General features: G+C 57.2%; 1 protein-coding gene across 4 annotated transcripts in view; it reads right to left on the bottom strand.

Moving 5' to 3' along the window:
• Positions 1–27,094, bottom strand: part of TBC1D2B (TBC1 domain family member 2B) — a 59,353-nt gene that overhangs the window by 16,009 nt on the left and 16,250 nt on the right. For all 4 annotated transcript variants that reach the window (XM_045804457.2, XM_045804459.2, XM_087856572.1 and 1 more), the window contains exons 3-6: positions 21,830–21,995; positions 6,903–7,066; positions 3,999–4,228; positions 3,077–3,466 (exon numbers count right to left, since the gene is read on the bottom strand). In XM_045804457.2, coding sequence (XP_045660413.2) covers positions 3,077–3,466; positions 3,999–4,228; positions 6,903–7,066; positions 21,830–21,995 — 950 coding nt within the window. The remainder of the gene's footprint in view (positions 1–3,076; positions 3,467–3,998; positions 4,229–6,902; positions 7,067–21,829; positions 21,996–27,094) is intronic.

The raw sequence follows: 27,094 nt of genomic DNA, 5'->3' as shown, positions 1-27,094 counted from the left end.
AGGAGGGGAGGCGTCTGGGACAAATGCGCCCCACCAAGCACCGTCCTCTATCCACGTGTTCCCCTTCTCTGCGGGGTCCCCAGGGCTGCGCTGGCCCCTGGGTCACCGGGCAACTCCCGGACCAGCCAGGAGTGTCCGCCCCTCATGGGACGGAGACCACGGCTGTTCCCCGGGACATGCCCCCGTCTCCGGGCTGGACGCCACCGTGGGGACAGGGGCCCACAATCACCATAAAATGTGCAGACGAACTGTAATGTTTCGAGGGCTCTTCAATCGCTAGGACTTGTGGAGCTGACACTACAGGTTACAGGGTCCGCGTGAAAGTCCTGACGGCTCCGCAAGTGACAGCCCTCAGGCCACCGTCCCCGTGTCTCTGCTGAGAGCCGGGCCACCAGGCTCAGAGCTGCTGACCACACCCAACGGATACGCTCACGCCTCCTGTGTCAGCGGGACTGCACGTCACGACAGGCCCATGAGACGCCAAGGTCCAACCCCACGGGAGGCCCGGACCCCTCCTCCCTGGTCTCCGTCCTCCCTTCCCCTGGCGAGTGAAAGCTCTGGCAGCAGACAACACACACGTAATGAAAAGCAGGCTGACGGAAGGAGGGCGAGGGACACGGGCGGGGGGGACGGCGGGAAAGCTGAGCAAGCGGGTCCTCCGGTTATGTTCTGTGTGACCGTTCACCGTGAGGACTCGCCCTACGCTGACCATGGCGACCACACAGTGAAGCCCCTACAAGTGCCAGGCCCCCAGTCCTGGCCAGACCCCATGAGGGGAGGGCTGGTTCACAGACGAACACACTGGGGCGGGAGGGGGCCCGACCCCCATGTGGGGTTCACAAGCAGCGAAGCTGGGAGGGTCTGAGCCAGCGCCCGAGCTGGTCCCCACCCCCTCCTCTCCGTGCTCCCTACGGTCGTGACGCGGTCTGTTTATGTGCTAACGACCCCGGGAGCTCCGGGAGAGGCCGCGTGCTCCCAGCGCAGCGCGGAGCCTGGCACGCGGCTGAACCGATGCACGCGAGAGTCCAGACGGGGCAAAGCTGCGAGCGTGAAGGCCCCCGCGCCAAAGAGCAAGTCCCAGGAGGACCAGCCGCACAGGTTGGGGGGGTGGCATCACGACGGCACCCCCGACCGTGCCCAGCGAAGCAGAGGGCCACCTGCGCCAAGCAAGGAAGAATCGCGGAGCCACGGAAAGGCCTGGAAGGAAGTACAAAAACAGTAAGTACTTAGGCTGGTAAAATCCTACGACCAATGTGTGCTCCTTCCTCAAAATACCCCAGAAACAGAAAGTGACCCTGTCCCAGAGCCAACAGCAAGTGTCAGCAAATTCCAAACAGGCCGCACACACTGACCAGAGTTGGAGAAAGTGGGTTGTGACAGTGACGGACGAGAACTCCCAGCAACACAGTGTCCCCCGCGGGGGCGTTCTGAATTCGGGGTCAAGGCAAGAAATCAGTATGGAAACCGTGCAGCGACGAGGACACTCGCAGCAAACCCCACTTCCGTCCGCAGCCCCCGCCCGCAAGCCTGCCTTCAATTCCCGCAGAGCCGGGGGAGCCAGCGGTGGGAGCGGGGCGTCTGGCGCTGGCGGCGGCAGAAACCAGTGGCCGGCCGGCCCACGTGGAGCCCACGGCCATGCGCCGGCCCTCCGAACAGCCACCTCCTCCATGAGCTCTGTAGCCACGTAACCCGACCACAGTGGGATTTCAGAGCCATGGGCCTTAAACGCTGTTGAGAAATGTTGGCGGAAGAGTCACAACATCACTGAATGATTCAAAGCCACTCCTCCCGTCACGCCACAAAAACTAAAGTGTGGATAAGGGGGAAAGTCTAATTCTGATCAATTCTGCCGTCTCCACAGGGACCTGCGTGGACCAGAGACAAGCCGCTCACTCCCACACACGCCGTGGTTCGGCTCCCGCGCGTCCCCGCTGAGCACGCTTGCACGGCCTGCAGCCCAACACTGCGAAAACAGGCGTGCTCGCACAATATTGATTTCAGCCGACGTGAAGCAAACCGTGGTCAATGCATATCGCTGCTGCAGGGACGTCCAGGTCGGGCACGTTCTCGGTTGCGCAGACGAGCAGAGCCGAGTCTTACCAGCCACACCGACCACGACAGCTGTTTGTGGTCGAATCATAGAGGAACGGGGTTGGGAGCTTTGTTGTTCCTGCTGCCCTCTGGCCTCACACGTGTCACTGAGTAGGGGTCACTACGGGAGGCCACGTGCACGTCCCGACGACGCTGCTGTCGGCCCCGGGTTCGCTTCTGTTCTAGAATTCTCTGAGAGACCTCCACACAGCCACCACTCAGCTATCCACCAACAAGCCGGCAAGGTACTGCAGGGCATTCAGTAGGTGCACACTGATGACCTCGATGTGGCAAACTTTGCCTTCAAGGATAACCTGCCCTCAGGGGCCAAACACCCGGTGCCGAGGTATTTACAGAAAGAGGCGAGGGGGAGGCGTTAGGGTTGGGTGGGGCCTGTGGCGACAGACCTGCCTGGGGTGGGCTGGGCCACACTCAGTGCTGTCTGCGGCACAGCCCTTCCCCACCTCAGTTACGACCAAGACAGTCATGCGTTCAGCAAGCAGCCCCCCACCCCAGGGCCAGCCCCCCGTCCTCAGTGCCAGGACCCTCCCAGCCTGGCGCAAGGGGCCCTGACTCTGAGCAGACCTGCCTAGGAGCCAACCCCACACCAGCCACCAGAAATCATGCTCCCTCGGCTGCCCCCCAGGGGCTGAGGCAGGCTGTGCGTGCAGTGCGGGCCCCCTGGGCTACGTGGGTTAAGGAAGCTCTAGGGGTGCAAGAGCAGAAAGGGGAGTCTCAGCCGCCTGAGAGCAAGGGAGGGAAAGATCCAGAACCACTCCGAGCAACGGCATCACCACTGGACTCAGACGTCCATTTTCCAAGGATGCTTCTTACAGAACTACGCATCGTTTGCCTGCAAGTCCTGCCACATCCGCTCACGAGAGGTCCAGCGGCCGTGCTGAGGCCCGCAGCCCTGGACGCACCGGGGGGCCGCCTGCAACGCCGTCTGAACCCCGCCCAGCAGCCGAGCCCACGCCCCACTCACTTTCAGCCTGTCCAGCTCCAACTGCTCCCTGCTGGCGGGGGCGGGGGAGCCGGGCACCCCCGCGGCGGATGGTGTGCTGTCCGCGCCCTCGCTGAGCCGGCGCGAGAGCTTCATGATGACCTCGTCCTTGGCCTGGATGGTCTCCACCAGCATCCCCAGCTGCTCGCTGAGCTCGCCCACCTTGCTCTTGAGCGTCCTGGCCTCCTGCTGCAGACTCTCCCTCTCCAGGGACAGCCGCTCCAGCTGCCCGCTGAGGCCCAGGATCTGGTCATCCTTGCGGTGCAGAAGGCCAAGCGCGTCCTTCGGGACCCCCTCAGACAGCCGGCTGCTGGCGAAGTACTTGTCGTACTGGGAGGACCGGACCGTCTGCTGCAGCAGCCGCACGAGCTCCTGGGGGCGGGGTAGGGGAAAGAAGCAGAGACGGTGACCCCGTGACACGGAGCAATGCAGGACCGAGACGCACGCTCACAGCGACTTCCTCTCGGAGGGTCTTGGAAACGAGAGGAAGAAACACGCACTCGGCCAAGCCCGTGTGCAGAGAACAATTCTAGGAAACAGGAAACGGCGGACGCGCGCACCGTCCTCCGCCACGGCCCCTAGTGCGCGCATCCGTGTGTGACACGGGGGCTCTAACATCGGCTCCGACGTGCCCAGCCACAAGGCGTCCTCGGTCTCAGAGGGAAGCGCACACCACGTGGAACTCTTCCCCCTCCTGTTAGTGGACTCGGCCGGCCCCGTGCTGGGGTGGGAGTGGGCGCGGCGGCTGAGACCCTCCCCTGACCCACTGGTGGCGTCCCCACGCCCCCTGGAAACCCAAAGGTCTCTGAAGAAGTGACCCAGCGGAGCGTGGGCACCTCCATCAAAGTCCTGGGGGGAAGCCCGTCTGGGGCCGGGGGACACGCGGGTGAGGAGGGACAGTTACCTTCTGGCTGGACAGGTCTTTCCTCAGCCGCTCCAGCTCCTCCTGCTGGCTCTGCACCTGCAGCTGCAGCTCGGCCGCGGGCTTGGGGGCGCCGCCTGCGCTCGCCCCGTCCGCCGAAGGCTCACCACTGACGTGGCGGTTTCTGTACGATCCGATCATGTCTTTCAAAGGGCGCTTTCCTTTGTAGGGAATACGTCCAAAATCGAAGGGAAATCCTGAGCCAGTAACTCCTACGTAAAAACAGAACTTGTTTTCTAAGAGCAGGACACACGGTCCTTCTGGAAACCCCAGTAAAACACATTAACGCCCCACCCGCCATCCTCCGGGAAGTTCTGTGTTCGTCGCGCAGAGAGCAACGGGCGGGGACGCCCCTGGGCCCCGACTCGCTCTCGACGAACTCGACGAAATCGAGCCGAACTCAAAGATGATCCCCCACCCTGGATCCTTCCTTATGAGGCTGGTCACGTGGCTCCTTTTCAAGAAAACGTTCTGGCTGCGATTGCTCAACGTCTGCCTCACGACGTGTGGCAACGGGCAGAGCGCGCGGGCAGACGAGGAATTTAGGACAAGGCCACCAGACGCCTCGCTCAAGACTCGTCTGTGACACGGTCTCTTTTCCAGACGCTCAGGTCACATCACCAATGTCCCACTGCAGCCACTTTCGGGACCAGACGGGACAGACACGCAGGCTGGGGAGGAGCACAGTGGCTCCAAGTTCCCGCAGCATCCCGGAAACACGGAGCCCCTTCCCCGGGGCCCCCGCCTGCAGTCAGACAGCAGGACCCGGGCGGGACTCAGGGACACAGGGATCCTTGGCTCCCTTGGCTCATCTGTTCTCAGTAAGAAAACAAAGCAAACCCACGCCCTGAATGAACGTCTTCCTCATTGCGAACACGTGTTTTAAAGTGTGACTACATTCTCTTCCCTAAAACTGGGCCTTTAAAATACTGATGGATCCAAATAGAGGCTAGTATGGATGGATCCAGATTCACACGCACTAGAAGAGGCAACGTGAACTGGAACACAGGACACAGAGTCCACGAAGCTGCAAACAGACGACTCCCAGCTCTTCAGTCGGGAGAGCGGCTGCCCTGGGAGGGCCGGTGACTGGGGGGCTGGGGAGCAGGGCAAGGGCCGGGGGGCCGGGGGCTGAGGAGCAGGGCAAGGGCCGGGGGGGCGGGGGGCTGGGGAACAGGGCGAGGGCCGGGGGGCTGGGGCCACGGGCGGGGCCGGGGGGCTGGGGGCTGGGGAACAGGGCGAGGGCCGGGGGGCCGGGGGGCCGGGGAGCAGGGCTGGCCCCGTCCTGTTTCTTGAAGTAAGTGCTGCTACGTGGGTGCGTTCGCTGTGAAAACCCGTCCCCTTCACATTTCCGATGGGGAACCTGGCATACTTGAAAGCAGGGGAACAGACGGAAGGGAGAGGAGCTCATGCCCCATGTGCGACACGGACAGGCTGCTGGGCTGATGCTCGCAGCTGGTACAGGAAGGGTCCACGAACCCGCGTGATCAGAGTCTGCAGACGCCGGCTGGCTGCGTGTCTGGCTGGGGAGCTTCCGGCCCACGCGAGCCGCTCAAGCCTCGCAGACCCTTCCTTCCCGACCGTGCTCGCAGCTCACCCTCCAGAACCCGAGTCCCCCTCCTCAGGAGGTGCCCCCACTGACGTGGGCCCTCGCCGGGGAGCGCAGCACACCCAGCCCGCCACCTTCACGCCGCATCACATGGGACTGCGGGTCCCACGCCACGACCCCGCGAACACAGGCAGGCTCCCCAGCAGAGCCAGTCAGGACCACCCTCTCGGGGGACAGGAGAAGCGTTTCCTCTAATACTTGCCCTCCCAATAAAGATTTCCTATGATCCTGCCCCTCCTGCCAGCCCACGCTAGAATCGAGCACCAGGCAGAATTTCAAAATTACTGTCACTTTCCATGAAGACATCGATAATCCCTCGTGGGTCCCTGAACGAGCATGAGGAGCGGCTGTGCAGACGGGGTCGGGCTGTCGACACCCGAACCCTGATCCATCCCAAAACCAGCAGGAGCCAGAGGGCACACAGCCCCAGACCCCCAGCAAAGAGCGTCCTGGTCCTGATAAAGTCAGCCCCGCACCTGGGCAGGGCTCAGCCCCGCAATCACATATGGGGCAGCATGAGGAGCAAGAAAGGACCCGCACTCCGGAGCGTGGGAAATCCTCGGCGCGGAGACTGATTCGGCCACACGCTCGCCAAGGCAAAGGGAAGACAAGGACGGGGAGCTGTTCAGAGGCCAAGAGGCCAACACGGACCAGCAAGGAAACCCGCCCGCAGGCCTTGTCAGTGCCTCACGAGACCAGGGACGTGACCACGCAGCTATGGAACCAGCGTGGGCTTCGATTACTGGATTTACCGCCGCTGTTTCTCGTTACAATAACGAAGCCGCCGTAAGGTTTTAAAATGGGCTGTTATCTCTTAGAGATACACACGAAACAAAAACTTAGATGCAACGGATTGATGTCTAGAATTTACTTTAAAACGAGCCCGCAGATGGTGGACGCAAGGGAGCAGGGGGGGCGTGGAGAAAGAGTGGCCCTAAGTTTGAAACCGTGGGAGCCACGAGACTGCAGCGGAATCCGTGACCCTGTACGGTCTACTCTCGGGTACATTACAGATTTCTGTAAACAAAAGGTTTTAAAAAAATCCATATATCCGTAAAGAGCATTATGACTTCCAGACGCTCTATCTCCTGAAAAAGCCTATGAGCCACGGACGGGACGGTCATTTCTCGTAACAGCTCACCTCGCAGGCCCTCAGGGCTCATGCCCCCAGGAGAGGACGCGAACCCCACTGCGCCTCCCTCTTCCAGAAAAGCCTGGTGCCACAGGGGCTCCCGCGCCGCGGAGAGAAGGACGGGCCACAGGAACCACGTCCGTACCTTTGTTTCCTTCGGGGGCCAGCTTCTTCCTCTCCTCCTGCGCCATGGACTCCTCCAGGTCCTTAGGGTTCGGGTCTAAAAGCTCCCACTCTTCATTGGTATAAAACACACTCTTCCGACTGTCGCCATGTCCTCTCCCAGGACGGAAAGAGGACATTGAATTTCTGTTAGGAGAAACGAAACGAGTTATTTAAAGCGCTGTGAATAAATGTGTTATTTCACATACACAGGACTGGCAAAAATTAACATATGTGACGTCAAATGTTGGGGAGGGAGTGCAGAGAGGGAGCACTGGTGGGCGCTGCTGGCGTGAGTCACACGGGGGACCAGCGGCAGCACCCAGTTCAGGTGAAGGGGGACCCGCCCCAAGGCCCCGCGTGTCGCAAACAAACTCCTGGGCGTGGGCACGAGACACGGAGGAGTGCGCCCACCGCCGTGCTGTTCACGCGGGACCCGGATGAACGCGGTGGCCGAACAGCCGGCAGCGGGAGAGCAGACGCGGTGGGTCGAGCTCCACGGCACCACTTCAGTGAGTCTGTCCACTCCCATGTCACTAGTGCCTGCCACGTGCCGGCCACGACTCCAGCTCGGGAGCCACAAGCCCGAGACACAGTCCTGCCCCACGAACACGCCAGCCACAGCCCCCATGTCGCGGGAGAAGTGCTTTTAGGCATTGAATGACGTGTGCAACATGACAGTGTTTCAGAGCTTCGAGGGAACAGTGGTCACAGACGCTGTGCCTACGTGCGGCAAAACCACGAGCGCCGGGACGCAGGACCCACCGCCTCCTCTGTGAAGGGCGGGGCGAGGCGGCGGGGGTGCGGGCTGCGGCACCAGCGCAGGACGCGGACACCACGCAGCGGCCGGCACAGCCTAGCGGCCTGGCAGTCAATCTCAAGCGAGGGATTTACCCGCAGAAATGAGAACACGTGTGCGCACAGGGCCTGCACGTGGACAGTCACAGCTGCCTGATTCCTCACAGCCATAAACATGTCCCCATGAGTGGGTGGTCCAGCTGGGACACGTCCACACACACCGCACGCTATTCAGCAAAGAAAGGGAATGAGCCACGAAACACTCGTCCACGCAGAGGAGCCCACGAAGATGACGCGTCTTCTCAAGAAGACAAGCACGAAGGACCACACACAGCACGACCACGTTCACAAAGAGACAACGACGGGAGGCAGGCCAGGGTCGGCTGGGGGCCTGGGTGAGGGGAGCGGTCGGCCGCAGGGGGACGGAAACGCCCGGTGTCTCCATTACAGAGGCGTTTTCACGACCACGTAGGGTTTCGGACAGTCATCGGCCTGTACAGGGAACACACGTGAGCTTCCTGCAGGTAAATTACAGCTCGCTGATGCGGCTGAACCGAAGAGCACGGAGAAACGTGTGTTGTGCGGGGGATGGAGCGAGGCTGCCAGTCTACGGGAGGCTGACCGACCACACCCTCACGGACAACGGCCATTTCTCAACCTGGCGTGTTCGCGAAGCACACTGTTTTGCCCGGTTCGAACTGTATTGAACACTCTAGACATGAGACTGCAGGGAAACTGGTAATACCATTAAGTTCCCGCCGCTGCATCCGACAGGCCCACACAGCCTACCGCTCCAACGCTGTCCCCAGGGGCCTGGCACTCACACCCACCACACGGGTTCTCGGTGTGTTTCCCTGGGGCCACGAGGGAGCAGGCAGGTGAAGGCGTACAACACTGCCCACGTGCCACTCGTCCCCTAAGGCTCTCCCCCTGGCGACTGGCGCATCTTCACCGATGCACACTATCACCCAGCGAACGAGACATTTTACAAGGATTACACGGCCCTGCGGGAAGTCCTGCAAAACAGCGGCTCAGGAAGAAAGAGGACACGTCCACACGAGCCTGACACACTTGATCCTTTCTTTGACACGCTGGCTTGTTAGGTGGCTGTGCAGGGGCACGCGGCACCCACGGCAGCTTCAGCGGTCGGCTGTGGCCATCACTCAGGCGCGGCACCAACGGCTGGAGCAGTTCACAGCCCTCGGCCCGGGTTCCTCGTGGGGCGAGTGCAGGAAGGAGCCACATAGCGGGACGGGCGGACGTGGATGTGGCCGGGAAAGAGCAGCTCTTCACACAACTTAGGACCTTCCCCATTTCTGCCCCGTGGCGAGGCTGCGGGCACAAAGTCGGGCTCGCCTCTGCTCCGCAGGGAGGCTCCGAGCGCCAAGCCCCAGGTGAGGAGGCAACGGGATCAGGCTCAAAGCAGAAGCTCCTTAAGCCGAGACACCAAAGAGCCCATCCCTGGCTCAGCTCTTCCGCGAGGCAGCTGGTTCTGTGACTGCGCCAGGGAGGCCACTGAGCGCACCCTCCTCCAACCACGCACCTCGCCCGCTCCGGCGGCAGACAACTGAGCTCATGGCCACGTAAACAGGGCCCTCCCGGTGGAGACTCGGGGCCCTTCTCGGACCGAGCTCGCTGTTCCAAGACCCCACTGTCGAGAGACAAACCTCTGAGCTGGACTTGTGTGTCCCCAGGCACCGGGCCGGGCCGCGTGTTCAGCCCCAAGGGTCTCTAAACACCAGCAATCGATGTAATTCACAACAGCTGTTTCCAAATGTACCTATTTCAGATCAATTTCTCCACGTACATTTACGACGTGTAACGAACACAGGCCACAGGCTGCGCTGGGGACACCGACGCCCCCCCCCCCCCCCCGCGACAGATCAGTTCTTTGGGTAGATTCCCACTGGGACACAGACACGCACAAGCCCATCAGGAAACGTTCTCTGAAATGATAAAGGCCAAGATAACGGGAGGGGCCTGCAGACGAGACAAAGGGCCTCGAGGTGGGGAGCCTCACAGCATCCTCAGGAGAGGAGGCGCGCGGGCGCTGTGCCACAGCCCCGGGGCCGCCGCACACACCGGGAGCCGCAGGCACCCATGACGGGCTCCCCTGGGGCTCCGGGAGCGTAGCCCCAGGAACTGATTTTGGACGTCTGGCTCCAAGCGTGAAGGGTGAATGTGCACTGCCTTCACGCTCTGGTCTGGGGTGATTTGCAGCCAGAGCAAATACAGCCCTGTGGCCGCGGGGGGCTCTTCCTCAGCCCTGTGCAAATCCCGGCCGGCGTGCAAGTTGGAACCTCATGTCTCTGGTTTCAGCGGTTTCAGTGCCGCCAGAGGGACGTGGGAACATGGTCACAGGGACCCTCTGCCACTGCCTGTCCACCACACGTGGACAGACGAGCGCGCCATCCTTCCGCGTCACAGCAACACCTACGACAGCGTGTCCTGCCCCCGAAGTCCCATCGCAGTGAAAACCATCTCATCTGTGAACCTCCAGGCAGGCAGGTGCGGCCGGGCTGGCTCCCCACGCCCGACGCGCAGACCCTGCTTCCAGCCCTCTGCCCTGGGACCCCCGGCCTCTCCCTGCACCACCTCCACTCAGCGCCCGAGATCCTGGCACGCGGGCCTGGGGACTCGGGAACCCCTGCTCTCACGGCCGCTGCCTCGCACCGTGGCTGTGCTCCTGCCCCACTTTCTGCAGGTCCCGCCTCGTGCTTCAGACCTAAGTCAAAACCCGCCGTCCTGCAGAGCCTCCCCTACCACACCCCCGTGCACCCCGTCGGGGGGGGGGGCAGTGACCACCGGCTCGGGCCTCAACGGCACCCCACGGCCTCGTGCGTGAGGCCCGCCCGCCGCCACCCTGCCCGGAGGCAGCGAGCAGCCAGCTCTGACCCGCAGGCACCTGCAGGTAAACTGGGGGAGACACAAGAGGGCACAGAGGTGACCAGGATGGAGCCAGGCTGCATGGCCGGGGCGGCCCTTCAGAGAGTGCTTCTCAAGTGTGGGCGGCGACCCCGGCAGGCCGCAAAGGAGAATCCAGGCCTCATGAAACCAGTTCTGAGGGTCCAGTCATGTTGTCCGTGCACCAGAACAGAAAATGTTACTTCAGCAGATTAACACTGACGTTCTACGAAATTTCTGTCTGGGTTTTACAGGCTTCCAAGCAGCACATGTTTCTATTAAGTGCCTATTATCTGCTGTGGGTTTCCGGGCAGGGACCACACGGCAGGTGCAGATGGGCGCTGAGGGCCCACGGAGCACGGCAGGTGCAGGGCCCGAGTGCTCCCGCCCCTGGAGGTGGCCAGGCCCTTCCCTCGTCAGTCCTTCCCCGCGTAGGCTGGGGCACCCAGCATGAGGCCGGTGCTGTGCGAGGCACTGGGGACACACGGGCTCATATGGGAGCGGGGGCCACAGGCCAGGACGCAGAGAAATGTAACGAACGCCAGCAGTAGGACAGCCATGGAGGAGAAGCTCGGGGTCAAGGGTAGAGCAACGCCAGGACTCCCCAGGAGAGAGAACCCACCCAGCAGTGGGATGGCCTGAGGCAGGGCCTGGGGGGAAACTGAAAGAAGCCAAGGGGGCCGGCAACACAGGTGAGCCCACGGGACCTCCAAGGCCAGGTTCAGGGCACGCCTTCAGCCGACGGTGATGAGGAGCCTCTGAAAGGCTTGCGGTAGTGGGAAGAATGGATTCGGTCACTGGGAGTAGGGTCCCTGCAACAGGAGGGTCCAGGACTGGCAGATGACGCAGCAGTGCCCCCCTCTCAGCCCCCAAGTCCAAATACAACAGGAGGCACGGGCCAGTCACGCCCTTGGAGGCCTGCACGAGGCACTCATGTCCTCCAAGTGCATCCCACGTGTGCCAGGTGACCGACTGCACTTTCCTGCCAGGCCTAACGGTCTGCAGCTCCTCTCAGGGCTGCAGTGGTCTCCGTGGTGCAGCCTCACGTGGCTCCAGCCCTTGTAATGCAGACGTGGAGCACTGGGCAGCCGAGGTCAAGAGAGCTACTGGACGGGCGTGTCGAGCAGGCCCTGACGCTCCCCACGGGCTGTCGGCCCCCCATCCTGCAAACAGTGCACCCCATACCTTAACTTTCATCACAGTTTTTTAGAGTTTTTCAAGTCCTGCACCGAGGCTTTGGCACCTTGTCTTTCCTGCACAGACAGAGCTGTGCCCACAAGGAAGACCCCAAATCCCCGGATTCACCAAACGTCCCGGTGCATGGTCCCAGCCAGCAAGACCGAAACGGCCCCCAGGATCGCCAGCTGTGCACTCACATAACTCTTCCCACCGGGCGTGAGGGTCAAGAGGGAAGTGAGACCAAAGGGTCAGGGCAGGCCTGGCAGGACGGGCAGGCGCTCCCAGCCAGCTTGGCCTCCACCGCCACCGTCTCCCTGATGGGAAGAGCCACCGCACCCACGGTCTCAGCAGACGCCTTCACGAGAGCGGCAGCCACGTCAGCAGGACCAGCTCACGAGGAGCCAGACACCAAGCTGGGCAGCTCCTGTTTACGACCTCAGCCCTCACACCCACCCCGCGAGAGGGCATTTACACACATGCACGCACACACACCGGTTTACTAACGGAAAACATAAAGCTCAGAGAGGTTAGGTCACTGGCTCAGCACCACACGGCCCATGAGCAGCAGGGCTGGCTGTACAGAGCAGTGGCCAGAGTGGGACCCGCCCTGCATGGAGGGACGGCTGGGCCCGGGAGCTGCAGGTCACGCAGCGGGCAGAGCTCAGCACCCATCAGCAGAGCCAGCGTCCAGGCCCGCAGAGCCACAGGGCGCTGCTCACGGCGGCCCACACACTCCTCCCACGCACACCCATCTCGCCCACCCCCTGCACGAGCTCCGGGGCACGCACTTACCATGTGCCCAGGGCCACGCTTCCCCCACTTGCCCACGCACACCCGCCCCCAGCCCCGAGCCTACACGCACACGCGGACCAGACTGAACTCGGGGAACGACTGTCTCACCTGAAGGGACCTGGGAGGTTAACGGAAAGGCCGGTGAAAGCACGAAACCACCTCAAAGGAACTGAACACAAACTCAGGTGCCTCTCCCCGGGCCAGCCGAGGCCTCGTCCTCGAGTCTGGGCTGCTGACCCCGTTCCCTGGCATCCGTCCCCGGGCAACCGCACCCACAGGACAGCACCTCGTTTGTCCAAACCTGTTCTGCTTCTTTTTAAAAGTGGACCCTGACTCCGGGCTGGGAAACCATCTACGTATGGAGTCTGCAGATTGTTCCCGACTGTTCCCTGAGCGTGTTGCCCACGTACCAGGGGCAGTTTTTTAGTGACTCATTTTATCAAATTTCCCCCAAGTGTTCAACTAATTTTTCACAGAAAAGATAATTCCTTTTCGTCCGCACAGGCTTGCTAAGTGTTGTGCTGACAGATGACACGAAAATCCGGCAAATCAACAATTTCCCAATTATGTTCTTATGATGGACTGGGTGGGGGGTGTGGGGAGCCTCGGACTCCAACCAAGGGGCCCCGGGTGCCTTGCCGCTGTGTCGCACGCCTGCTGTGACCTTCAGCAAGTCACCTCCCCGCTCTAAGTCTCAACCGCATAGCCTGTCACACGGAGAGATGGCGTCTTAATGGCCCCCTAGCATCTCCAGAGCACAGAGGCCCCGCTCCGCACCTGCCCGGGGGCTGGACAAGCGGGATGTGCTGGCGGCCAGGGGCCCTGGGGGAGCACAGCCAGTGCATGAAGGTCCCGGGGGACGCAAGGATCCCGTGGCCACACTCGGTGGCTCTGGGGTCAGAATACGGGGACGCAGGGGCCTAAGGGACAGACTACAGTCACACCAAGGAGACGCCTGCAGGTGGAAGAGGACCAGGGATGCTTCCGACGTGGGGGACGGCACGGGCAGAGAAGAGCAGGATGTGGAGAGCCGACACCCGGACGAGCAGGGGCGAGTCCCCCACGGGCGCGTGCCCCGCCACACCCCATTCAGCTTCCCTCAACACCGTGGCTGTATTTTCACTACTGACAACATGGGGAGAATGAGTTTCTTTGTTATACTGAATCCAACCATAAAGGAAAAGGGAGAATGGGGCCACGGTGTGAAAGAATGGGTCCCCGCACGTGCGTGGTTCCCGTAGCCTCCCCCCACCCCAAAACCCCATGGGAGCGGCTGGCCAACTGTATGCTGCCCAGCAGCCCTGCAGGAAAGCAGGGAGCCCCAGCCGTGTCCCCGCAGCACAGCCACGCTGAGCCAAGCCCCCAGGGCTCCGCGGCTGCCACCACGGTCGCCTTGAAGTGGAGTAGAGACACCGTGACTCTGAGAACTACCCCAGCTCAGCTGTAAGAAGGCAGCAGGGTGGTCTGGTTCCTGTCTTGCATGAGGAGCTTGGAAGTGGCCGCTACGTCCCAACAGCAAGTAGAGAGCTGAACTACAGAAAAGCCAACACCTCCCCCGATCCACAAGGGACGGGGACACAGGGCAAGCTGCTGCCCCCAAGATGGGAGAGACAGGCAAGCGAGCACAGGAGGCCCGGCTTCCTGGAGGGGAGACTGAGCAGCATATTGGCGACGGGGCGGGGCCCCAAACTGTTAACAGGTGGTCGCTGGAGGCTTGTGCAGACCCCTCTGAGGGCAGCAGCCCCGGGCACTAGGTTCCAGGAGCCCACTAGGTGCTGTGAGATTTACCTCCAAGAGGTCGACCAGGTTCCACCAGAGAATGTAAGGAAAAGTCCCTCAGGTTTCTGGCAGGGAGACAGGAAGGAACCGGTTTTAAATTCTCCAGAGCACCCTCCTCTGAAGGTCTGCCCTCGGGGGAACCCGCTTAACCAGAGCCTCACTGACCCGGGCGCGTGGATCCCCAGCTCTGGCCCCTCATGCCATCCTGGCCGCCCCCAAGGGAGGGAAAAGGCAGAGAAACCCTTGTGGGTCCACATACGGTGGCCAGGCTTGCCCATCACAGGACCACAGAACACTTCCTCCCTCCCCACCGCACCCGCCCCCCAGAGAACGGTCTGCAGCCTTCCTTTCCCCAGTACATCCTGTCCAGCCATCAAGAAAAAGGGACAAGGTCAACCAACATGATGTGGAGAGAGCGCGAGTGGCAGCAGAACCTGACAAGGCAGGGACGCTGGAATTGTCAGACCAGGAACTTAAAACAACTCTGATTAACATGCTAAGGGCTCTAAGGGATAAAGGGTCCAGCATGCAAGGTTAGATGCGTGACAGAAACAGACGAGACCCCAAGAAAGAACCAAAAAGAAATGACAGAGATTAAAAAAAACAAAACAAAACAAAAAATAAAATGCAAGAGAAATGAAAATCACTCCTGCTGGGCTTGTTAGTAGAAAGGACACGGCTGAGGAAAGACTCTGTGAGCTAGAGGACATATCTGTAGAGCCCTCCAAAGACAAGAGAGGCATACATTCTTGAATCAAGGAGGGTCATTTCCCCAAATTAATGTCAGGCATCCAACCACAGCTCCATGAAGCCCAGGGAGCACCAAGCAAAACAGAGGCCAAAACCCCATAACTTGGCACGCCCTTCCCAAATGACAGAATCGCAGGTAAAGAAGAAATCCAGAGAGAAGTCCAAGAAAACAAACACGTGATCCACAGAAGAACAAAGATAAGACTTGCACCGACATCTTCTCAGCAACCATGTAAGACGTGAGTAGACAGAGATGTCTCGAGTCTGGAGAGGAAAACCGCCATGCTGGAACCCCGTACTCTGCGAAATTAGCCTTCAAGAATGAAGGAGAAATGGGCCTTCTCAGCTAAACAAACAGTGAGGGAGCTTGTTCCTAGTAGACCTGCAAAAAAATGTTGTGTTCTTCAGAGAGAAAGAAAACGATACAGATCAGAAACAGACTCAGCAAGAAAGAAGAAAGGAAGAGCCCGGAAGACGCGACAGGGAGAGTAAAATACAGACCTTCACTCTTCTTATTCCAACTGATCTGATAACAGCTTGTTCCAAATAATAATGCCACCGATGTGTCTGCTTCTGTGTGTGCACCCCCGTGCACCCCACGCGCCCACAACACGCGCCCGTGAGCCCCTCCCCCTCCCCCCCAACATACACCACAGCAGTGGCAGCGACACAGGGACGGGGGCAGAAGCTGGGACAGCTTTGCGATCACTGAGCACCCACCGACATGTGGGGCAGTGCAGTGTGATTTTTAAAGTGAACTTGGATTAGCAGTAAATGTGTGTTGAAAACTCCAGAGCAACTGGTTTAAAAAAACAAAACAAAACGAAAACTAAAAAGGAAGTATCGCTGATATGCTACGGAAGGAGAGAAAACGAAACCATATAAAACGCTCGATGAAAAACACAAGAGGCAGGGACGCCCACCTGGCTCTGTCACTGGGGCACATGACTCTTGATCACAGGGTCACGATTTCGAGCCCCAGGCTGGGTGTACAGATTACTCAAAAAATAAAATAAAACCACATGAGGCAGAAGAAGAGTGGGAGACAAAGATCAGGAACAAAGAAAAGGGCAACAAACAGAAAACAGTCACACACACATTAATCCGACTGAACCAAGAATCACCATAAATGTCAAAGGCCCACGCGCACAAGGTAAGACAGAGGTTGTCAGGACCTAAGGGCACGTTGTCTCCAGGAACCCACTTTAAATACACGCGCATATGGGTGAAACGTAAAAGCAGAGAAGTACACTGTGCCAACAACACTAGTCAAAAGAAAGAGGGAGCAGGTGTGTGAATCTCAGAGCAGACGTCAAAGTATGGGAAGTCACGAGGGTTAAAGAAGGCATTTCAAGTGAGAAAAGGTCAATGCTCCAAGAGTACAGCAATCCTCAATGCATACACCCGAACAACAGTGTGTCGGTAAAACCACGGGACAAAGAGAACCAACTATCATAGCTGGAGACTTCAATACCCTCAGTCAGCAATGAAAGGACCCAGCAGGCAGAAAATCAGTAAGGACGTAGCTGACCTCAACAACCACCAGCCAACTGGGTGTCACTGACGTGTAGACAACTCCATCCAACGACAGCAGAATGCACATTCCTCTCGAGCTCGTGGACAACATTCACCAAGACAGACCACATCCCGGGCCACAAAACACAGCCCGACAAATTACACAACAGAAATCGTATGTCTGCCTTCAGACCACAGTGGGACTAAACTAGAAAACAGTAACAGAAACATAACGAAAACCCGAAATACATGAATAAACAACACACTTCTAATAAAACCACACAGGTCAAAGAAGAAATCTCAAGAGAAACTTTAAACTGAAGGTTTTAAACTAAAAGGAAATGATAATGCAACTTATCAAAGGCTGTGGGATGCAGCCAAAGCAGCGCTCAGAGGGAACCGTATAGCACTGAATGTACACGGTAGAAAGATCTAAAATCAATAATCTGTATTTCCACCTTAAGAAACTAAAAAAACGACAAATTAAATCCAAAAATAAGTAGAAGAAAAGAAATAATAATTAGAGCAGAAACCAAAGAAACTGTCAACATGAAATTAATAGAAAAAAAAATCAATGAAACCAAAGCTAGTCCTTTGAAAACATCAATCAATTCAATAAGCCTCTAGCCAGGCTAAGAAAAAAAAAAAGAGAGAGAAAACACAAAGTACTAATATCAGAAATGAAATAGGGGACATTGTTACAGATCCCATAGAAATTAAAAGAATAATAAAGAAACACTATAACATAAATGTGACAACTTAGATGAAATTGAATTGTCCTTGAAAGACACAATCTGCCAAAATTCATACAAGGAAAAAAAAGGTGATCTGAATAGTCCTATATCTATTACAAATACTGAATTAACCTTCCAAAAGCACCAGGCCCAGATGGGTCCACTGGTGCATTCTACCTAGCTTTCAAGGAAGAAATTCTACCAATCCTGTCCAATCCCTTTCAGAGGACAGAAGCAGAAGGAATACTTCTAAAGTCATTCTATGAGGCCAGGATTCCCCTAATCTCAAAATCACAGAAAGACATTACAAGAAAACTACAGACCAATGTTTCTCATGAACACAGATGCAAAAATCCTCAACAAAATATTAGCAAATCAAATCCAACAATATATAAAAAGAATTATACCTTACAACCGAGTGGGATTTATCCCAGCTATGCAACTCATTCAGCATCTGAAAATCAATTAATGTAATCTATCACATCAAAATATTAAAAAAAAAAAAAACCCAAAACACACATAATGGGTTCATATCAAAAAATGCAGAAAAAGCATTTGACAAAATGCAAGACCCATTCATAATAAAAACTCTAAACAACTAGGAATAGAGGAAACCTTCTCAACTCGATAAAAACTATCTACAAAAATTGTACAGCCAACATCATACTTAATGGTAAGAAACTCAAAGCTGCCCCACTGGATCAGGTACAGGGCAGGGATGCTCCCTCTCACCACTCATTTTCAACACTGTACCAGAAATCCTTGCTAATGTAATACGGCAAGAAAAAGAAATTAAAGGTGTACAAATTGGGAAGAAAGACAAAACTGTCTTTGTTCAAGATGACATGATCATCTGTGTAAAAACTCTGAAAGAATAAATAAAATCTCCTGAAATTAATAAGCAATTATAGCGATGTTGCAGGATACAAGGTTAATATGCAAAAGACAACTGTTTACCTCTATACCAACAAGTGGAATTTGAAATTAAAGACACAGTACACAGTAAGATTTAGATTAGCAGCCTTGAAAATGAAACACTTAGATATGTGTGTGTGTGTGTGTGTGTGTGTGTAAGATCTATGTGAGGAATACTACAAAACTGATGACTGAAATCAAAGAATCAAATAATGGACAGCTATTCCATGTTCGTGGGTAGGAGGACTTAATATTGTCAAGATATCAGTTCTTCCAAAATTGATCTATAGATTCAATGCAATCCCAATCGAAATTCCAGCAAGTTATTTTGTGGATATCGACAAACTGATTCTAGAGTTTGTACAGAGAGGCCAAATAGCCAATGTGATATTGAAGGAGAAGGACAAAGCTGGAGAAGGACACACCGGACTTCAAGACTTAGTATAAAGCGACCGTAGTTAAGACGGTGTGATGCTGGAGCAAGAACAAATACGTTAGTGAAACAGAATGGAGAGCTCAGAAATAAACCCCCATAAACACAGTCACCTGATCTTTGACAGAGGAGCAAAGACAGTCTCTTCGACAGATGGTGCTGGAACAACTGGACATCTACGTGCAAAATCATGAATCTAGACACAGACTTTTCACTCCTCACAACAATCAACTCAAAACGGGTCATAGACCGAAATGTAAAATGTGAAACTATAAAACTCCAGAAGATAACATAGGAGAAAGCCTAGATGACCTTGGGTGTCGTGATGCCTTTTTAGATACAACGCCAAAGACGCGATCATGGAAGAAATAACGATTAACTGGGCTTCACTGCAAGTAAACCCTTCTGCTCTGGAAAGACAAAATCAAGAGAATTAGGAGACAAGCCACAGACTAGGAGAAAATATTTGCAAAAGACACATCTGACAAAGGAGCGTTATCCAAAATATACAAAGAACTCTTAAAATTCACCGATAAGGAAACAACCCAGTTAAAAAGTGGGCCAAAGACTGGGTGTTATATAAGACTGATGAATCACTGACCTCTACTTCTGAAACTAATGATACATTGTATGCAAATTAATTGAATTTAAATAAAGAAATTAAAAAGAAAAAAAAAAGTGGGCCAACGACCTTAACACCCCACCCAAGAAGATACACGACACCTTATTTGCACACAGAAAACTGCTCCACGTCATCAGGGAAATGCAAACTAAAACATCAGTGAGACACCACCACGCACCGAGTAGACTGGCCCGAATCTGGAACCCCGACAACCCCAGATGCTAGTGAGGATGGGGAGCAACGGGAACCCTCATTCACACATGGCGGGAATGCAACACGGTGTGGCCACTTCGGAAGACAGGTTGGCACAAAAGCTCACATACTCCCACATACAGTCCGGCAGTCACGCTCCTTGACATTTACCCAAAGGAGCTGAGAACTCACGCCCACACAAAAACCTGCCCATGGATGTGTCCAGCAGCTCTGCTCATAATCACCAAACTTGGAAGCGACAAAGACGTCCTTCGGTGAGTGCATGGATTATTAAACTATGTCTAGACAATAAATATCATCCAGCACTAAAAACAGATGAGCTGTCAGGCTGAAAAGACACAGACGAACCTTAAATGCATGTTACTAAGTGAAAGAAATCGGTGTGAAAAGGCCAATATTCTATGATTCCAAAAAAATTGAAATTCTGGAAAAAGCAAAACGGATCAGTGATGGCCCGAGGTGGGGCTGAGGGTGGGAGCGAGATGAGCAGAGCACGAGGATTTTTAGGGCCGTGAAAATCCTCCGCGTGATACTACGATAGACACATGTCACCTGTGTCCAGATCCATAGGACACTCAACAGCAGGCGTGGCCCTAACATACACGACGGACTCTGGGTCAGTACAATGCGTCAGTGCAGGCACATCCCTGGTACAAAATACACCAGTCTGGTGATCGTGGGGTGGGGTACACACGTGTGGGGAAAGGGATGTAAAAAATCTCATCTTCCCCTTAATTTAAAACTGCTCTAAAAAACTAAGCGTTAAAAAAAAAAAGACAATTTTGGGGCACCTGGGTGGCTCAGTCAGTTAAGCATCCGACTCTTGATTTTGGCCCAGGTCAGGATCTCAGGGTCAGGGGATTAAGCCCTGTGTGAGACTTAGCCGGGGCATGGAGTCTGCTTAAAATTCTCTCTCTCCCTCTGCCCCTCCCCACCGCTCCCCACCTAAAAAATTAAAATAAAAAAGAACAAGGTAGTTCCTCGCATGTCAGCCTGTGAATACTTTCAAGACGTTTAAAAAAATTTTTAAAAAGAGAACGCAATTAAAAAGTGGACAAAGGATCCAAGGGGAAGTCTCTCCAAAGATCTACAAACGGCAATACGCACGTGAGAAGTCGCCCAATACCATCAGTCACTAGGGAAACGCAAATCCCGACCACGAGACTCCACTTCACCAGTGGGGATGACGAGGACCAGAAAGACAGGGGGCCGCAAGCACCGGGGCGGGCGTAGGGGGACCGTAACCTCCACACATGCTGGTGGGGACGCGGCACGGCGCGGCCTCGAGAACGGCAGGCAGGTCCCCAGAAGGTCGCGCACAGAGTTACTGACCGCCCGGCAGGGCCACCCCTAGCACGGACCCAAGAGAAACGAAAACATGTCCCCACAAAACCCGTAAGCGTTTGCAGCAGCGTCGTTCACAACAGCCACGACGTGGCAACCACCGCACGTCCGTCCACGGCAGAGCGGACACAGCGTGGTCTGCCCACAGAAGGGAGCCCCGCTCTGCCGTAAGAGCCACGAAGCGCGGACCGAGGCCACAGCGCGGGCAGAGGCTGCAAGCACGGAGTCAGGGCAAGGAGCTGGGCGCCAGGCTCCCGGGGGCCGTTCACGCGAACTGAGCGGGACAGCAAACCTGCGGACACGGACAGCGCGTCGGCGGTCGCCCAGGGAGGCAGGGAGGCAGCAGGGTTGCTAGCGGGGCGGGTACTAGCGTCTGTTTTCGGGGGGACGAAAGTGTCCTAAAATTGGCTGCAGTGAAGGCTGCTCGGCCGCCGGTACTAAAAACCCCCGAACCGCACGTTTTATGGGTGAACGGTGTGGTACGTCACTTACACCTCAGTAAAGTGTTTCTTAAAAACACACACACCCCAGCCCGCTGCCCTCTCCCTCGCTCGCGCACGAGCAGAGGACGGACGTCCGGAGCGCGGGCCCCGAGCAGCCCTGGGGGGCCTGGGAAGGGGGCCGGCCCCCTGGGGAGACGCTCAGCAGCCTGGGAGCCCCGTGACCTCGGACAAGGGCTCTTTCTGGCCCGCTTCTGTTTCTGCAGCACGGCGACCGCGTGACCTCGCTCACGGAATCAAGCAAGGGAAAACAGACCCCGCGTGCGAGGTCTGGCACAGACCCTCTACACACGCGGAAGAAACCAACCCGTGCCTCAGAGGACCTCGTCAGCGACAGATACAAGGTGCTTTCAGAATTCCACGTACAAAATCATAACATGTCATCAGAAATAACCCACGCTCAGTTTCACACGTTGCTTTCCAAGGACTCACTTGAGCTCAGCGCCCCACTGTTTGAAAGAGAAATTAACGGGATTTGGGTGCCCTGGGGCTGGCTGGTGAGCTGCTGCCTCTCCTACCAGCTCTCCGGGGGCGGCTTCCACGGCGAGGACATTTCTGGCTTCCTCGGCAGAAGCATCCGGATGTGGGCAAATTACATCTGAAAGACAGGCAAACAAAGGTCAGTCCTCGAGGCTTCCACGTGGGACTCCCCGTCCTACGTGAGACACCAGCCACGGGACAGAGCCCGTGGTGGCGTCAGCGTTCTGCGACTGTTTTCACCTAAAGCCCTTCCATGTTTGTGACGTGCTTCAAACCCCCTGGGCCGAGAGGGGCCGGGGTGCCCTGAGCGGTCTCGCAGATAGGCAAAGCGGCAGGAACCTGTGGCCAAGGTCCACGGCCTGCGCTGATAAGGGACAACTCCTGGGATCAGCCTTTATGGAGAAAAGCAAAGTGCAGCGCAGAGCTTACGAACACTCTGCCTCTAAGAAAACGGGCGGATGGGAGTATTCTGTGCGTCTTTGCCACTGTCAGCAGTGGTGACCCGAGGAAGTAAGCTTGCACGTCCCAGGGGAGCGGTTCAGAAAAGTCACAGGAACGCTGGCGCTAAACGATCAAATCTCAGAAGAGCTTTGAACTGTAAGCTTCTGAAATACTGAAGGTTGAAACGGTATGATGTCCAGGATTGGGTTCAAAATAAGAGTATTTGGTTATTTAAATAGAAAAAATACTTGCTTCAAAATAACAAAGTACGTAGGGGTGTCCGGGAAACCAGATGGGTCCATGAAATCGTAATTTTGGGAATCAGTAAACGTGGGGTAAGGTTACAGATTCTCTCTTTGCATAAAAACTCCCTGTAATAAGAACTTCTTTTAACATTTTGAAGAAATGTCCCCAGCTGCAAATACTTTGTGTTCTCAGCAGTGGAATCCCCTCCCAAGAGCAGGGGATGTTTGTGAACAGAGGACAGCCCGCCCTCCTCTGGCGGCAGCGACCCTCACGCTCTCCGTGAAGCAAAATCAAACGGCCTGAACACGGACACCCAGGAAAACGCGGCTTCTCATTGGAGGAGTGCTGGATCTGAGCGGCTCCGACGGTGTCCACGGAGGGCCCTGAGCGCTGGTGGGGAAACCAACTCCAACCACGGGCTCTTCCCATGTGGGTGGGTCACTAAGTGACCAGGTAGCATGGGAAGGGCTCTGAGAACCCACACGGGAAAGCACGCCATGTGTGACGGGAAGAAGCGGGGGTCCGTGTACCTGTCAGGGGAACTCAGCTGCAGCCCAGAGTGGGATCCTGAGTGGGAAAAACAGGAGGGGTGCTGGGAGACAGAGGATTGGGGGCGGGCAGTGGGTTGTAAGACTGAGTGACGTACGCTGGAAGTCATGCATCAGCACGGATTCCCCATTCTTGGTTTGAGGTTCAAACCGCCACCCCGTGGCGGACACGGTGTGCTCCGCGTATGGCCGACAGCGAGAACCCATCTAGGAAGGACGTAAGGGGCGCCTGGGTGGCTCAGTGGGTCAAGTGTCTGCCTTGGGCTCAGGTCGTGATCCCAGGGTCCTGGGATGGAGCCCCGCGTCGGGCTCCCTGCTCAGCGGGGGGGCAGGGGTCTGCTTCTCCCTCGGCCGCTGCTGCTCGCGTGCTCACTTGTTCCGTCAAATAAATACAATTCAAAAAAAACAAAGGAAAGAGATAAAGTAACAAAGTCACACAGAACCAGGGAGCCCCTGGCACCCAGAGCCTGGGGTTTGAGAAGACGCTGCAGGACAGCAGAGGGAGCAGAGGGAGGACCCCACCCACGGCTCCAGCCACAGCCGCTCCTCTTCCCTCCTTCACAGATGGGAGCTCCCGAGACTTGGAAAGAACTCCAATAACAAAAAACAAGGTCAAACCCTGAGAACTGGGTCCGGCCCCCGGAGGACAAACACCGCGCGGCAGGTGCTGTGACTGCACCTGCGAGGGCGGGCGGCCACAGCAGGGAGTGCGCCAGGCGGTGGCACACGAGGGACACCTCCGTTCCTTCAGGGAAGGGCAACACCAAGCTCGGGCTTCCCGAGGGCTGGTCTTCACAGAGCTTGCGCGAGGGTGCACGCGCCAGGCCAGGAAGTGGACACGGCGCCCGGGCTCCTGTCCGCAGCACGCCGGGCCAGCTTCTCTGTCTGTGCGGCCGCAGGCAAGGCGAGCGGCGGCCCCGCTGCGGGCACGGGCTTTCAAACACTCTTGCAAAGCACCTCCTGCCCAGAAAACCGCAGGCCATGCGGCCATCCTGGGCCCCACTGGAAACGCTTCCAAGGCGCACGAGGTGCAGGGGCCCAGCTGGAGACAAGGGACTGGAGGCTGGGGAGGATGCTGGCAGAACACACGGCCTCTGAAAGTAATTGTTCCACGTGAAAAAGAAGCCATTTCCCAGTTATGCTATTACTGTCATCTTGCCTTGTCTTCGGTTTTTAAATGTGTGAGATTTCCTTAATTAAAAGCAGAGCGGCTGGCCTCTCCTCCACCCGCGTCTGCACATCAGCATTCAGGAGCCGCCTGGAGGGGGACACAAACTAGGTCACAGCAGGGTTTCCCTGAAGTCCTGCCGGGAGCGACCGGATCCACCAGCTTCCGTAGGGAGAAACGGTCTGCGCTGGAAGGCTTCTGGCGTTCAGATGTTCTCTGCTCCTTTCATGCATTTTCAAACACGACAGCTCTGATGCATCCTGACAGCAGGGCTCCCCCTCCTCTCCTGCTGCCTTGACCCGGCTGGGACACTGGGTCGTCCACGACAGGGGAAAAGTCACGGGGGAAGGCCATTCCCACCAGTCGCACAGAACATGACAGACGAGAGGTCTCTGCCAGAGCTGGAGCACAGAGGGGGCTTAGCAGGAAAACGTTTCTTTCCCCTTTATCGTTGAATTCTAACCCCAGATTGTGGAGGTGCGCTCAGACGCAGAAGAGAAATCTCCCAAGTGAGGGCAGACTGTGTACCCAAAAGGAGGGGCTCTCCAGGCCCCCAGCCAGCCGGTCCACACGTCCTGCTGGCTGCTCCCACCATGGCTGTAAGCCTTGTAACCAGCAGCCAGCAGAGAAGAGGGGCTCATACGCACTGGGGACCCGGACCATGGATGAAGAAAAGAAGGAGTAATTAAGAGCTGGGGCAAGAGGCCCTGTACTTCCCGGGAAGGCTCACGGGTCTCCCTTCTGACCTGCCTCTCCTGCCACCTCCCTTTGAGACCCCGGAGTTGGGGTGGGGCCCCCACCTGGCAGGTGACCTCCCTCTCCTGCCTGTGTCACCTCCTCACCTTCTGTAATCTGCTCAGACCCCAGCCTTGGCAACAACACCCACCCAGCTCACCTGCACCCCCTTCCCCCAGAGCCGCGCTCCAAAGAGGCCCCTCCTAGGTACAACTGGAAGCATCCTCACACCCTTTCCTGGTCTGAAGTGAGGCCAGAAGGAGCCTCAGGGGGCATCCCACTAACAGATAGGGAAACGGTGTGTGCCCAAATCCCGTGAGCTCCCCCCCACCGGGACCAGCTGCCTCTCCAGCACCACGCGGGAGTCCCCGTGACTTACACTTCTGGACAACACGTAGCATTTGCAGTACTTCACAAATGGGGGTGAGAGAGAAGCACAGCTTCCGATCAGCTCATGGGGCGACAGGGCAAACCAGTCTGTGGAGCCGAGGCAGTTCGCGGGGCTGGGTCTGCATCTCACCGCATGTGGGCCCCCCTGTGCCAGCCGCAGGACTGCACAGGCCATGGGGCTGAAAGGAGCGGCCGCGGCCCCGCCCCGCCAGTCCCGAGAAGGAAGTGTGTGGTCTCCCCTCAAACCGTCTGTTCTGCCATTTTCTGCAGGAAGCACCTGCTGTGCTCAGACGGGTACTTGGGCACCAAGACTCCTGTGACCGTGCGTGCTTCGTGGCCCCCGATTTGCAGGAAGTCTCAAGAGACAAGGTGTTCTCATGCCCCGCTGTTCGCTGATCAGTCGACACGGGAAGTGAGCTAAACAGAAGGAGCTGTGTGCAGCTCCTGGAACGCGGCCATCAGCCTCCTGTGCATGCTTCCGGTGGGTCTGGGTGCCTGGCGCCCAGCAGCTGGGAAGCACTTTGAACCCTGCATTTCGTCCTTGCCAAGTACTTCTTCGTGTGTAAACTAGGTCTTTACCATACAGGCGCGGAGACGTGCGGAGTCCGTGTGGGCGGCTCAGTGCTCCCGGGGGGCCGGACTGGCAGGTGCAGGTGCACGGAGATGCGTGGAGACGTGCGGAGTCCGTGCTTGCGGCTCAGCGCTCCCGCGGGGGGCCGGGCTGCCGGGTGCAGGCAGGTGCAGGAGACAGACGAACGTCAAGCTGCAAATTGCGGTCACAAGACAACAGACCCCTACGCGGAAAACGAACTCTCCAGAAGGAATGTTCCGTAGGCCAGCGGGTGACAGTGCTGCTCCACGGCTCCCCACAGCCCTTCCTCACAGACGCCGGTGTGGACGGTGGCTGTGTGCTCAGCTCAGACCCCTGCCTTCCCTGCTCCCTCCGGCTCCGGGATGGCCACGCAGCACTGGCCAGCGAAGGAGGCACAGGCTGAGAGCTTGCGGGAGAGCCGCCTCCTTTCCGTGTGCCCCCCCCCACCCCCGCCTCCAGGCAGAGGCAGCAGCGGACTGGGAAAACTGACCCACTAAGGATGGCAAACAGGACGGCCACAGTGGCGCCATGGACTGCGCATTACCAGACAAACACACCCCTGACTCAGCTTCCCCGGTGACTACAGCTGAACGCAATCCTCACCGACTCCAAGTTCTACCAGAACATACTTCTACACGGCCCTCATCAAACGACTGCGAGGGGCGCACATGTCGCTGGCGGTCCAGCCCACCGCCCGGCCTACCCTCCCTCCTGACCCACCTCCAAACCCTCCAGCCCTTCCACCACCCGTCAGAGCCGTGGCCACCATGGCTTCCAGCCAGATCCCAGCCCTGTCCCGCCGACCGGTCCCTTCACCAGCACTCAGCACGTCCGACCCACCACTCACCCTGCTCTCGCGTGTCTGGTGACGCCCCTCCAGGTCTGGCCCCTGACCATCTTCCAGCTTCCTCCCGGCCTCTCGCTCCCACTGGACTTCTGAGCCAGGCACCTGAATCGGCCGCTCGTTCTGCATGCCGAGGCCGGCCCCGGGCTCACCCTGCCCCGTGCTTCTCACATCGCCTCTCACAGGTGTCTGCACTGGCCTGGGCCCCTCACCCAGCCACGTGCTCCTCCAGAACACGGACTGAGACTTCTCG

Source organism: Ursus americanus, chromosome 28 (genome assembly GCF_024610735.1).
Source record: "Ursus americanus isolate L20-20 chromosome 28, mUrsAme1.1.p, whole genome shotgun sequence".
Taxonomy (NCBI): Eukaryota; Metazoa; Chordata; class Mammalia; order Carnivora; family Ursidae; genus Ursus; species Ursus americanus.
Note: the sequence above shows the minus strand (reverse complement) of the source record. Positions and strands in the feature narration are given on the sequence as shown.